At 36.3% G+C, this 14,744-nt stretch overlaps 1 protein-coding gene across 2 annotated transcripts in view; it reads right to left on the bottom strand.

The window, feature by feature from the left end:
- Positions 1-14,744, bottom strand: part of CERS6 (ceramide synthase 6) — a 313,857-nt gene that overhangs the window by 133,155 nt on the left and 165,958 nt on the right. For both annotated transcript variants that reach the window (XM_005573386.4, XM_005573387.4), the window contains exon 4: positions 6,258-6,315. In XM_005573386.4, the coding sequence (XP_005573443.3) occupies positions 6,258-6,315 (58 nt within the window). The remainder of the gene's footprint in view (positions 1-6,257; positions 6,316-14,744) is intronic.

Genomic DNA, 14,744 nt, shown 5'->3' with positions numbered 1-14,744 from the left:
CAGGCGTGAGCCACCGTGCCCGGCAATTTTTTCTTAAGGATAAGTTAATCGGAGTTGGATTGCTAGGTCAAAATATGGGAAGATATTTAAGATTATTATGCACCATCATGCCGCCTTCAAGGAGGTGGAACCTGCTCACCATACTTATCAGCAACTTCAAATTCTTTACTCAATTATGGGATATGAGCTGAAAGCTGTTAGTCAGGATAGTCTACATTACTGATTTTAGAGATGAAGCAATTAAATCCAAGAGAGATTAAGAGGCTTGTGTAAAGGTCATAAAGCTGATTAATGGCAGAATTCAATAACAAACCCAGGCGTTCTGACTGCCTCTGCAGGGCCTCACAGTCACATTATCCTTGGTTTCTCACTGGCCTTGGAATGCCCTCCTCAGACAGAATGCCAGCCACAAGCCAACACAGAAGGAAAATGAGGTAGGGTAAATGAAAGGGATGAGGAGAATCAGAACATATGCAAGAGGGTAGATGTAGGTAGAAGAGGGAAAGGAAAATGCAACAAGCAGCAAGCAGCACTGAAGAATTTCCTTTGGTTATTCAAGATTGTTTTTGTTGCAGATGTTTACCTATTTGCAAGCATCAAAGCATAGCCAGGACAACGGGTCTTACCAAGTAGGAGGCTGCAACAGTACAGTGTTTTTCAGGTGAAGGGATGACAATGGACTTACACAAATAATTCCCAGCAGAGACTACCTCTCTTTTCCCATCTTACAGATGAGAGAAACGAGGTTTCAGAGAGCAAAGGTTCCATTAAATATAATGAGCAGGGTCAAGACTGAAATCTCAATCTTGACTTCCAATTTATCATTCTATACTGATGTGACTTTTAGCTTTCATTAGTAAGGTAAATTTACTAAAAAAAGTTAAACGGCTAGCTTTTTAAAACTTATCTAAGTTGTTGTTGTTATTGTTTTTAACCTAGACAGTCTAAAGACAGCAAAACAGGCTTCCGGTTTGGCTTCAGGCGAGTCAATTCATCTTTCTGAAATTGGTTTTTGTTTTCTGAAATGGGAAACTTGGGATAGGTGATCTTTAGGGTCCCTTCCCAATGTTAGTATTATATATCATGTGCACTTCTTATAGAAGTATTTTATGGGGGTCATTTTCATTAAAACCAAATTTTTTTTTTTTTTTTTTTTTTTTTTTTTGAGACTGAGTCTGGCTCTGTCGCCCAGGCTGGAGTGCGGTGGCCGGATCTCAGCTCACTGCAAGCTCCGCCTCCCGGGTTCACGCCATTCTCCTGCCTCAGCCTCCCGAGTAGATGGGACCACAGGCGCCCGCCACTTCGCCCGGCTAGTTTTTTGTATTTTTTAGTAGAGACGGAGTTTCACCGTGTTAGCCAGGATGGTCTCGATCTCCTGACCTCGTGATCCGCCCGTCTCGGCCTCCCAAAGTGCTGGGATTACAGGCTTGAGCCACCGCACCCGGCCTAAAACCAAATTTAAAGCCTCCTTAAACAGCAACATAGTCCAAGCAATTTTAAGATTTTTTAAATGACACAAAGAACAAAATCTTAAACGGACTCATATTCTAATGGCTAGACAAATTCTATTTTCAGTCTCAAAATAGGCAAAACAATTACAATCTTGTTTCCATGTCAGAAAGATTCCAAACTAAGCAATAAGCAAAAGAGAACGTCTCAAAATATGAAACCAGGGGAACACTTCGTGGCTTTGTGTGTTGAATTCGAGAACACCGCATGAACAATGAAAGGCTGCACCTTAGTTCAGGTTGGATTCAGAAAGTCTAAGGGAGTGGGCAAAGGACTCAGTCTGACGGGGCACTCTCAACCGCAAGTTTTCACTCAGCAGTTAGTCGTGAAGTCAATGTAACGGGGGCAACCTTCATGTTTTAAAAATGTAATAAAGTAAGTTATAATAAGATTTATCAGAGTACATTTCAGAATGCAGCAATATGAGACAATTGGGCTAGTTATTGAGATACTGCTGCCGGTCTCAGAGCGGAGACTGTGCAAGCCACACTTCTATTGGCTTTAAGGAGTTGGTGCCTCGCCAAGTTTAGCTTCTTAGAAGCACTTGAGGAAGGCTGGAAGGCTGCAAGAGGAAGATGGGACTTGCTCCTTTCTGTTTTGCTTCCAGTTCTTGTCATCACATGCGTCCCCTGCCTCTCCACCCACTCAGAAGTGTGTCTTCACTCCAGCAGTGGCAGTTCATTCTAGTGGCAGCAGCTGGTTCCAGTTTGTAGTTTTTCCATATTCCCAGAGTCAAGCCCATCCTGTTCCCTCAGGGACACCAGCTGGTCAGTGTCCCCTTGTCAGAAGTCTTCTCTGGCTCCATGGCTCTTCCTTTGAGCCTCTATGTTCTGGAATCCCCTTGTCCTCACAATGGCAGTGCATTCCTGCTATTACTACCTTCACTATATCTCAATGCGGCGCTAATGGGTGAGGGCCAGTCCTTGAAATGTCTGTTACAGGTCCACAACAACACAAGGAGCTTACACCAGAGGTAAATTAACTAGATCACTAAGCACACTGTTTTCAGCTAACTTTTCTTCATTGAGAGACTTTTTCAAAAATCAGGAGGAGCTGCTTTACATTCAGGTGCAAGCTTCTTATCCCACTGCAGACTGGCAGTAAACAGCAGACCAATTTACTTTGAGTAACACAGTCTTGATGGTTCCCTCTGGTTAATGATTCTTTATGTTAATGATTCTTTATATTACAGTCACTCCTAAAATTAACTTCTGTGGTTTCTATCTCCAATGGACCCCTGACTGATATTGAAATTAGACTTAGGTATATCTTGAGTAACTTTTCTTTTACATACATGCATGTGTGCAAAATGAATAGTGTACAAAATGTACCACATGGGTTGGGCGCAGTGGCTCACACCTATAATCCCAGCACTTTGGGAGGCTGAGGCAGGCGGATCACCTGAGGTCAGGAGTTCGAGACCAGCCCGGCCAACATGGTGAAACCCCATCTCTACTAAAAATACAAAAATTAGCCTGTCATGGTGGCACACACATGTAATTCCAGCTACTTGGGAGGTTGAGGCACAAGAATCGCTTGAACCCACGAAGGGGAGGTTGCAGTGGGCCAAGATCGCATCATTGCACTCCAGCCTGGGCAGCAGAGTGAGACTCCATCTCAAACAAACAAACAAACAAAAAAAACTCCACATGGTCAGACATGTAGTTTATAAGAAAAAATAGAACCTAGGAAAATGTGTTAATTTGTATGTGTACATTGTCTGCTAGGACTTCAGAACACCTTAAGTTTTCTAGGTCTTCCTTAACAAAAGTATTTGACTTTGCCAGTTATAATTATGAGCAGACTCTCTTATATACAGCAATTATAGAAGCAGACTATATTAAGTCAGGCTTACTTTCAACTGCTTAAGTATTTCCTACCAACACAGCAGTAACTTTACTGAATAGTTCACTAACATGTCTGTAAGGTTGTTCTGTAGTATCTACTTCCCTACTTTTTTAGGGTAGAATGGGTGCTTACTAAACCACCATAGAAAATGAGACACAACAGGCTCATCTGACCTAAAGACAGAAGAAAATCGATTAGTGCAAGCTATCAGGGATTTTTCTAACAGCACATGTAATAATTCACATTTTTGATTCTAGAAGTAAGTAGCCTCTCACCTCTTAAAATGGATCCACTATGCTGGTATTATGAGAATTTTCCTACTGTACTTTTTGGAAGAATCTGAACACAAAGACAAATTTATGCTGTATGGATAGAACTATGTGCTTATTTTCTAAAATTTAAGGCATTATACAAATTTGAATTACCGTGTTTTGATTATTTCTGATGCTGCATCCCTAATTTTTTTCTCTCAGTTTAGATGGGCAAATATATTGTCCATTCCAAGAAAATTAATACAAATATTTTTAAAACGTGCATTAAAAGAAGTATTTAAAGTTCTATAAATAAGCAAAAATGATTCGGCTAGGTCAAGTCTGCTACCCAAAGAAGGAAGTCACTTGGAAATCATGCTGAGGTCAGGGCGGTTAGGGCGGGCTCACCAACCGGAGAGAGCTCTGGAATAAGAAGGAGGAGCATGTGTTTCTTGTCAGGTTCAGCCTTTAATAAACTGTGTGACCTTCCGAATGCTACCTACCCTCTTCTGGATTTCTGCTTCCTCAGCTGTGAAATGAGAGGGTTGGACAAGATGGCTTATGAAGTCCTCCAAAGCTATTTCAGTCAGATGAATTCTATGTATGCATTTCTACTTCACATTTTGATTAAGACTAAACCACACAGCTCATCGAAAATTGAGTGCTGCTTGGATGGAATTAAAGAAAGAAATTCCCACACAAATTAATTCAACAAGAAGAACAATGTCTAGTTCTTTCCCTTCCTTTTTACTTTAAAAAAAAAAAAAAAGCATTTGTTATAACCAGAGGCAGTTGAAAGGAAATTGGCATAAAACTGATCTAGTTTAAGAAAAACTAATTTCCAAGGTAACAATCTACTGACAGTTCCTCTTACTGCCTTGTGCAGACTCACTGAGGACTGGTGGATAAAAATTATTCTCATTCCATTCTGTTTGTTTAGGGACAGAGTGAACCAGAGCGAAGTGTCAAAGTGTTTCCTGTTCTGATGACAGATAACCACATTGCCATATGAGAGCTAAAGTGGCTATATCCAGCAGGCCTAAAAGTAAAGGGCAAAAACGTGCTCATACTCTCTTTCCTTTCTCACCAACAAAGCCCCTCACCAACAGAACCAGGCATGAATTCTGAACCTTGACCTTAGTTAACAACTTGACCTTCCCATGAAGCACACCTCCTCCACATCAGCTGAAATTCCATCCAAAGCCATTTCCTCTTCCAAGGTAGTAAAGTTATAAGCACAAAAGCTCTACAGCCATTCTATTTTTTCTAGATAAGTAAATCTGAAAACTAGAACAGAATTCCAAAATAAGCCGTTTAAACCATGTTAATTTACTCCAGTTGAGAATTTCTTCATACACAGAAACCCCACAGAGTAAAACTCATCCTTTTAAATAAATTCAAATGGCCTCTGGGCCATATGGTGTTATTAAGTGAAAATAAGTGCAATTACCAAAGGAGAAGACTACAAGTAAAAAACAATCCTCTAAAAAAATATGATAATGGGAAACAACCACTATTTATAATAGAATTCACCGCAGGCAGACAATATTTGATAACCCAGATTTTAAAATCTTTTTTTTAAATGTATTTAAAATTTCCATGTCAATATTTACAAGATTAATAAGGCATGACATTTGGTGCATTCCCAATTTTAACAAAAATTCTGTAATAAATAAAGATAACACTGATATCACTTTGGAGGCTAATACTATAGAGAACTTTTAAAAATAATTCCCCACGTTATGCCAAACCACTATTGTTAACATGTGTACGACTATGAGAAGATAGGTCTTCACAGGGTTTTATTTAACGAGTCTAACCCGATAGTAGTTCCAGTAAGAATTGAAATAACCTGGAAAAAGACTATAGCAGCCACAAGGCATTACTTTCACAGATTTCGGTCCCTCAGTTCATGCAGGATTATAGTAAAATCAATAGCAGGGGAAACAATCTATGAAAGAAATGAAATTTTTCACCAGCAGTTAGTGCTGCCCTGTTAGTAACTATGCGAGAGAGAGAGAGAGAGAGAGAGAGAGAGAGAGATTATATATTATAATATATCATATAATATATATTATATCATATAATTATGATATATCATAATATATAATTATAATTATATTATATATTATAACATTTATACTATATCATATAATTATATAATATATATTATATAGTATATATTACAATATATACTATATACAATATATACAATATATACTATATAATAATATATTATATAAAATTATATATATTATAATACATACTATATAATAATTATATAGTATATATAACGTACATACTATATTATATATAGTTATTTCTACTGGTGAAGAGTACAGTGGTAATACATGCTGCAACAATTCATGTTTTCAAATTGTGTGATGTAGAAACTCTAACTTCTTTCAAAACATCAGATGGATTTTATAAGCTTCCTAATGCCTGAAAAGTAATGAATAACGCACTGGAGTGAATATGGGACCTAGCAACATCCAAAATATTTTTGTAAGTCAAATGAAAATGCACAAATAATTCTTAGGAAACCTGTTATGATGATCTAAAATATTATTACAGTCATATGTTAAAAAAAACTGAGATACAGACATACACTTATATAAGAATTACGTAAAATATTTTGAGAGATCCTACCTTTTTCAGGAATCTCACTCCGTAGGTAAATACATAAAGGTAAAATGAAAATCTCCACCTGTAGAAGGTTAAAAAAAATTCTGTGACATTCAGTTTATATATTCGCAGCATATACTGAAACATGTAAAGGAGGGAAAAAAGTTCATTAAATTAAATTTGTCCCCCTCCCTCAACTAGGAATTAAACTTAATGAGCAATTTCAGTGCTAGCTGAAGCCATACACTGGTATACATGGCTTACAGAAAATATTTTGAGTATTATATTGATAACTTAATTTTTTCATTGTTAACTGCAATATTTGCCCAATTGCTCATCTTCTCATTCTCCAACATGTGAACTTCTTCTTGTTTATCACTCATGAAGGGATATGATTCAATAACATGAAGGTATAATATCTGAATCAGACAAATAATTCAAAACCAACAACTTGAGTTAAATGAAGTTCATATTTGTTTTAAAAGACTGAATATTTTAAAATTAGGTAAGAATTTCACTTTGTCTTTTAACAACTATATTAACATCTTTTTGGATGTTGCTAAAGGAAGGCATATAGAATCTAAAGAAATCAAATTACAACTATAAATGACAATCTTATACCATGCCAAACTTACGGTCTAGTTATGACTTTCACTTTTAATGAAGAAAAATTTTTAAGTTTTCTTTTGATTTTAAATGATGGAAATGTTTTAAGTCTTTTAAAATATAAGATATATACGTGTGTGTGTGTGTGTGTGTGTGTATACTTATTACAAAAAAACTCTTACTCTAGTACTAAATTCCCAATTTTATTTCTTGTACTTCTGAGTATGCCTTTAAAAGCTGGCTGGATGTCACTAAATGGCATTCCTGATGTCATTTAAAAAAGTTATCTTGTGAGTGAAGACAATTAACTTATTGTAGTATAAAAGTCAAGAACTTAATTTTAACTCCATCTCCATTAACAATCTCTCAGTGGTTGTGGGTGAGAGTGATAACAAGTTTCTGTTGGTTGTACAAATTCTAGATCAAAAATTAAAACCAGCGATGTCTTCACGGGTGTGTGACTTAGGCAGTCACATAAGACTTCATGCTTGATTTAATGATTTGGTGTTACCATCTTGAAATTCTTAACAGTTGTTGAACAAGGGACCCAGCATCTTATTTCGCATTGGATTCTGCAAATTATGTACCCAGTTCTGGTCAAGACAGACTCAACTAATTTTGGGCAAATCTGTTAATATCCTTTGATCTCAGTTCCATCTCTATAATGGGAGAGTGGGTTTGTGCTATAAGGATGCCTTAAGGATTTGGTAGCACAAGTATTATCTCTACTTCTCTCTCGTCCCTCCCAATCCTTCTTGTATGGAACTAGCCTACTTCACGCATTTGCCTTGTCTGGCCCCTGGAGGCAAATTAATTTGCAACTCTGAGATTAAATTATTTATAACAGCTGTTTCAAGTCTAAGACCCTTGTTAGTAGGTAGTGATCAGGCAGTTTTTATGTATAAAAAAGTTTTACAGAAGTCATTGGAATTCCTACCATCACTTATGTATCTACATTTTATTTCATCACTAAAATGACCCAGTTTTCATAACACATAGATTCTATTATAGGAGTACTGATGCCTCCATCATTTGAATAGCAACTTGTGATGAATATTTACAAGGCAGAGTTTATTTCCACAAAATATCTGCAGAAAGCAAAATTTCCAAGCATCTTGCAACTTGAAAAAGTACTTCTTTAAGTTGTAGAGTTTCATATGTTATAGTTTTAAATGCTAGCTACCAGTCCCTGATATAGTCCCTCCCAAGCTTCTACTAAGATACCTGTAAAAGAGATAAATAACAAACGTCATGCAACCATGAAAAGGAAGATATGACCTTCAACCTACTGCTAGAAGCAGTGAAGAATTCTTATAACAGAAAAAGAATGAAATTAGATGTAAAAAAATGTGATTAGCAGTGAAAAGTCACAAGCCTTGAAGGAAGCAGGGAAATCTTCATCTGCATATCACCCTGTCTCCACTTTCTGCCATCTTGCATAGAAATGCAAAAATCTGTGTCAGTCGGAAACGTTGCCCTTTGCCACAAATGATTGTGTACATTTCTTGAGGCAGCAAGAGAATCCCCCACCCCATATGTTAGTGATGGCTACTTTCAAAAGCCAACTGGAAGAAGGAGATGCACTGTGAAACCTGGCAGTTTCAGCGACAGAAAGGCAGATTTAGGGACAAGATGACCTATGAAGGTATTGCATTCTGGAAGTTGGCGTCCTTACATAATCCATATATAAAGCAACAAAGAACAAGGCATTGGAGATAGCTGCTTTATATGAAACTTTCACTGAAAATGGGTCCGACTCTATAGACATCAACCTGCTACAAGGTGAGAGATCTAAAAGAGGACTTTGACTAACAAAACAGGAGGAGAGAGAGTGGGGCTGAGAGCAATCCACACATCCCCTCTGTTAGCAGGTCTAGATGAATATCTCTAAATTTGGGAATGAAAATAACAGCTTGATATCAGCATAGTTCTACTAAGTAGTAATAAATGTGGAAAGAAAAGGGCATGTTAAAGATTCAAAGGAGGAACAGTCTCCTAAAAATGACTTCCTAGAGGAATCATTAGTAATTTTTAGGAAAGTTTTAGGCATTGCCAATATAACACAAGATACGATCCCTTGAAACAAAATAGAAAGTTGTAAGTCAATAAAAGACTGCTGGGTAAGTTATAGGTGGAATAAAGAAGCATTGCATAGAGTCTGAAAAATGAAGTGCAGCATTATTATCCACTGGAGGGGAGGAACATAGATACATATGGTATAAAATTAAGTCATTTACATAGAGGGTAAATATCCCCGTAAGGTCAGAGAAAAGAACCAAAGATGAAAAAAGATCCTAGATCTGGAAGACTAGAAAATAAATCTAATTACAGTTGTTTCTGAGGAAATACAAGAACTGAAATGGAAGTAATACTCAAAGGCAAAAAGACTAAAAAAATGTGAACTGAAAAAAAAGACAGACAAGTAAATTGCATTCCAAACAATATCAATTCAAAGCAATTTCTGACAAAAATGTTGAATCCTAGGTTTAAAATAAAAAAAAAAAAAGTTCTTCAGTGTTCAAGCATAAAAACAACAAGTCGACACACATAAATCAAAGGAAAACAAATCACCATCAAAGGAACAAATATCCAGTTGGTCTTACAACTCTGCTGTATTATTAAGTGCCAAAAGAAAGGGGAGACTCAATCAAAGAAAGCTATTGCCAGGCAAACTGCCTCTCATTTGCAGAGGAATATATGAAAAGTATTCTCATATATTCAGAGGCTCTGAAAATACATTATTCATTAACCTTTATGAAAAAATTACTTCAGCCTATTCTGACCCAGCAATATACAAATAAAAAATAAGATTTCAAAAAGTAGAATTCCAGCATGAAAAGACTATGGTTAGCAACATAAACCATTGCCCTAAACTTCATCGCCAAATTAAATGCTGTTTTTAAGGGCTAGTTTAATACAAAATATTTAGCAATAATAATCAAGGGATGAATTCTTCGATTAATGAAAACAAGGAAATGAAGCATTAAATTCATTCTTACAGGAACATTTCAAGACTTCTTTTGATAACAGAAATAGACTAAGCCTATTTCTTTAAAAATTTAAAGATTACTCTTGGTTAAACAAGGTAAATTAAACACATAAATTTACCTCTGTGTCTTTGTGAATGCACTAAATGGGCAAAAGAGGGATTATGTTTAGCAAAGCATAAACTCCCAGGGACACAAAACTGGAGTGAGGACAACCACCCTGTTTCGGGGCCTGGAAAGCTGCAGGGCAGGAACGTTAGCTTAGCTAGTGGAACCAGAAGTTGAATTCTAAACTATCTGTGGAGGATGCTCGGAAGGACCACCAATTCCCAGAAAGACTCCAAATAAGGAAACAACTTTGTAAGACCAGTACTGGAAAAAGAAGCCTAGGGATTAGCCTGTCCAAAGCCAGACACTTGGTAAGTGGAAAAACTGGGACACAAACCTACCAGTGACTCTAAAGCCCTGTCTCAAATTCTACAGAATTAAAGCATACTGCTTTGCCTAAAGACGTCAATGTGTTCCACTACATTTCCTTGGATATGGAAGCCTTTTATATCTTTCAAACCTGAAAATTAGAATAGGAAGCTAGTAAAAACTACCACCCACTGAATCTGGTTTATTGTCCTTACACAACAAGGTTGAACAGGGCTCTTTGTTAAAATCAAGACTACTAAAATGTGCATTTGAAGCAGGAAACCAGAGCATTGAGGTCCCAGGTCTTGTTGCCAGGCGTCACCCAAAAGGCAAGGGATTGTAAACTACAGAGGCAGGAGAAGCAGGGGAATCATCCGGAGCAGCCACCACCCCCCACCACCCTTCGCAACTCAGCACATGTTCTAGGAAGACCAGGGCCGGAATATGAGGGCCATTTGATTTACAACTGTAACATAGTACTTCCTCTATCCCCTAAGTTCTTCTATGCCCTTTACAAATAGGAAGTCATTTAATGAAACTGTTCCACACAACAAGGTAGGCACTATTATCAACATCTTTATTTTTTTTTTCCCCCTGATGAGGAAATGAGCACAGAGTGGGTTTAATTACTTGCTGAAGGCCACACAGCTAGTAAGAGAGAAAGTCGGGATTGGAAATTAGGCTGTTTGGTTCCAGCATCCAAACTCTTAACCATTAAGCTAGGCTACTTCTTCCTGATTTTATACCTAAAAATTGAAGACAATGTATTCAGCTAAAATGATGTTTCTAACCTGGTGGATATTAGTGGGTGCTGTGTAATTGGGAATAGTCTCTACCCTGAGGAACGGCAACTGACTGCTTGCAAATCTGGGGATAGAAGAGGACTGAAAAGACGCTTCTTTTCAATACCAGGGTAGCTAAAATAATATTAAGCTTATTGACAATCATTACCCAGAGAGTTTTTCTGTCCTACTCACTCATCTCTCTCTACCTGCTGAGCCACTGTGGCTCCTTCAGGATTTATATCAAATTCTAGTTGTTCCATAAAGCCACCTTTTCTGGATGCTGCAACATGGAAAACACTGTAATTCTGACTTGTTCTTTACCTCCTTTCCTTCTCTTTGATTATAGCCACAAGCCTTTGAATTGCTTGTGAGTTCCAAGTAGAATAAGACTGAGTTTTATTTATCTTTGCATTTCTGACCACAAACAGTGGCTTGCAAAGAACAGTTCCTAAATTGACAACTGAATTTTTATTAAGGGTATCAGTGCTCCTTTCATTTACTGACTTTTAAGTATATTTAAACCACAATAGGTCAAATAATTTATCAACTACTTCCAGGAACGGTGCAAGTATGAATAAAAAAGGGGAGAGAGATGACAAATATTGCCAATCCAATTTTTAAAGTGATCAATCAATCTGATAAAAATTTGGAATAAAATGATAGTCAACTCTGGAATGGTCTAGCTAATGAAAAATACTGTTATTGTATATAAAACTAAGATACATTGCTAGAGCACCAAAAAATCAGTATATGGTTCTTTTGATTCTGAAATTGATTTTATTAATTGAGACATTTCTCATTTCAGCTTTTCCATCATCTAAATAAAAAGATTAACTCATTTATTATCAAATCCATGAAGAGAGGTGAAGTATAGCTTATACCTATGACATTAAAATTTTTCTTTCATAAAATTTAACATAATATAAATCATTGTGCTGTATCTTACAAATTACTACAAATGAAGCGAACTTACATAGTTGGATAAATGAGCAGAATATATTTAGGAACAAATATAGACTTCAATCTAGTGTTACTTTAAAATACATAAATCACTTTACCTCTAAGAACAAAGTAGATTAAGTGTCTATTTTTCCACTCAAAACTCACAGCTGATGACTTTCCTGAGATACGATATTGCACTCATTTTTATTAGTTTTCCTGTCAAGTACAATGGAATTATAAAAACCTTCCAATGAGGTTTCTGTATTATATGTGACACATTCACTTCCACAAAGTTTTGACATGAAGTAATTGTGGATTCAAGTTTGATAGAAATAGTCATCTTTGTGAAGTCCTTTTACTTATAGAAGGTTCTCTTGGGGGGCGGTCACCTATTTTTACAAAACAGTAAAAGCTGGCATTTCATGGGTACTTACTTTATACCTGATACCATCACAAGAGTCTTACATATATTAACTCACTTACATTTTGTAAGAACCCTATGGGATAGATACATTGTGTCACTATCATTCCCATCGTACTATAAGATGGCAAGTTTAAATTATTTGCCAAAGTACATGGTGAATTTGGGATTCAAATCCAAGCAATTTTACTCCAGAGATCATGATTTTTACTACGAAATATTGAAAATTTTAACACATACATTAAAATCTTATTTTTACTATAAATACCATTACTCTGCTGCTACCATCTCTGTTTCAGCTCCTTTTCTATTCTAAGGTAGGAGGGCAAATAAGACTTTGTCTACTCTTCATTTCTCTATTATAAAGCACACACTCAATGTGAAATGACTTAGCTAAAATCCTTTTCAGAGTTGGTGTCATGAATGTATACTAGCAGAAAAACAGTTCACTGAATGCAACAATTCGGTCTTACAGGTGTTTTATAGGAACATCAGTACATTTCTGTCCACATAAATCAGAGGCATCTAATCCTGCATTCTTAAATTTTCTTGAAGCAGACATTGTTTTTAACAGCTAGGCAGGGTCCCTAAGAGCCCATCTATGACCTTATTCTACAAATGGAGGACCCATGGAATTGTAAACTTTTCTACATTTAACAATTTAACTTTGTGAAAGAAAACAGGTGTCCCCATTTTTCACACCAGGTCTCCATCAACATTTTGGGGTCCTGTGACCTTAAAGTCAAGACTAGAAATGGATAACTATGCCACAAGTGTCAGAAAAAGACTCAGATACCTGATATACTGCCTATTTTCTGAGAAGGTAGTATAGTGCTCTTTAGTGTATAAACATCACATTTTACAGATTAAACTGACATCTCAAGTTCTTAAAAGTCACCAGCTTCAGCCTTTGTTTGTTTGGGTAGATTGGTAAATTTTTGATTTGTGGAACAAAATAAGGTCCTTCAATTATTTTGCATTTAATAAGTCAAACAAAGCCATCAGACATATTCAAGCACACTAATGATTCAGATACAAAATTCTTTCTTGTCCCATCGGCTTTTAGCCAAAGTGTCTAAACACGGCATTTTTTTCCTGCTTTACTGAGGTATAACTGAAAGAGAAAAATTGTATGATGTGAAGGTGTACAACATGATAATTCATACACAGATACATTGCAAAATGATTCCCATAATCTAGTTAGTTTTAAACCTGCGTCACCTCACCATGCTATATAATAGATCCCTGGAATGTATTTATCTTACAACTGAAAGTTTGTTATCTTTCAACCAATATCTCCCTCTTTCCCCCAACCCTATCCCTGGTAATCACTATTCTACTGTTTCCATGAGTTCAACTGACACCATATTCTGAAGTTGAGGAATTGGCTTGAACTCTTGGTTAACTGATTGGTTTCATCTGTAAACATGGTTAAAAAGTTGTCACATGATTTTTAGGTCAGTAGTCTCCTTTTCAAACTGTTACTGAGACACTGACTTTATTACTTGAGTTCAATGGAGATGTTCATCAACTAGGGAGGAAGCAAATTGACTGTAGTTTGAAAAACATCCCATATGTCTTAAACAACAAAATAAAGGTGAGATGAAAGATTCCTTTTTGGAAACTCTGACATAAAATCTAAATTTCTAGAGTAGCTTTCAAGCTTTCATTAGTTTAAAGAAACTAACGCCCAAAGAAATAGGATAGCTAGGGGAAAAGATGTTACTCATCCGATGGACAGGTTATGCAGATTTCAGTTCTTGCTTTAAGACAAACATTTCCTGAAACAATTTTCACCTCCATCAATAATTAACTGTAACTCCAAATAATTTTCTTCATTTGCTTAAGGCTCAGCTCTTTCTGTTTGAAAAGGAACAGAATTATCACTGCAAAGTCCTTAAGGTTGGAGGTAAGTCAAACCCATTCACCTATTCACTTTTCATTCTCCAGTCAAAGGTGAACTTAATTTGGGCAGAAGAGTCATTAAATCATTGATTCAAAAAATATATTAGGCACTTATGGAAAGTCTGATGATTTGCAAAGGAATGCTATATGTCTCTCATATATATGCATATATAAAAACACACATATATGTAGTAAAAACAAAAGAAAATAAAAACATCAAATTCAGGATAGACATTACTTTTGAAGAGTAAAGAACAGAGAAGGTATACAGCAAGCTGGTCCAAACCACAGCCTGCAGGCCACATGCAGCCCAGGATGGCTTTGAATGTGGCCCAACATAAATTTGTAAACATTCCTAAAACAGTGTTAGATTTTTCGTGATTTTTTGTTAGCTCAATGACCATCCTTACTGTTAGTGTATTTTATGTGTGGCTCAAGACAATTCTTC

Source organism: Macaca fascicularis, chromosome 12 (genome assembly GCF_037993035.2).
Source record: "Macaca fascicularis isolate 582-1 chromosome 12, T2T-MFA8v1.1".
In the NCBI taxonomy this organism is placed as follows: Eukaryota; Metazoa; Chordata; class Mammalia; order Primates; family Cercopithecidae; genus Macaca; species Macaca fascicularis.
The sequence above is the reverse complement of the archived record's forward strand: the minus strand, read 5'-3'. Positions and strand labels throughout refer to the sequence as shown.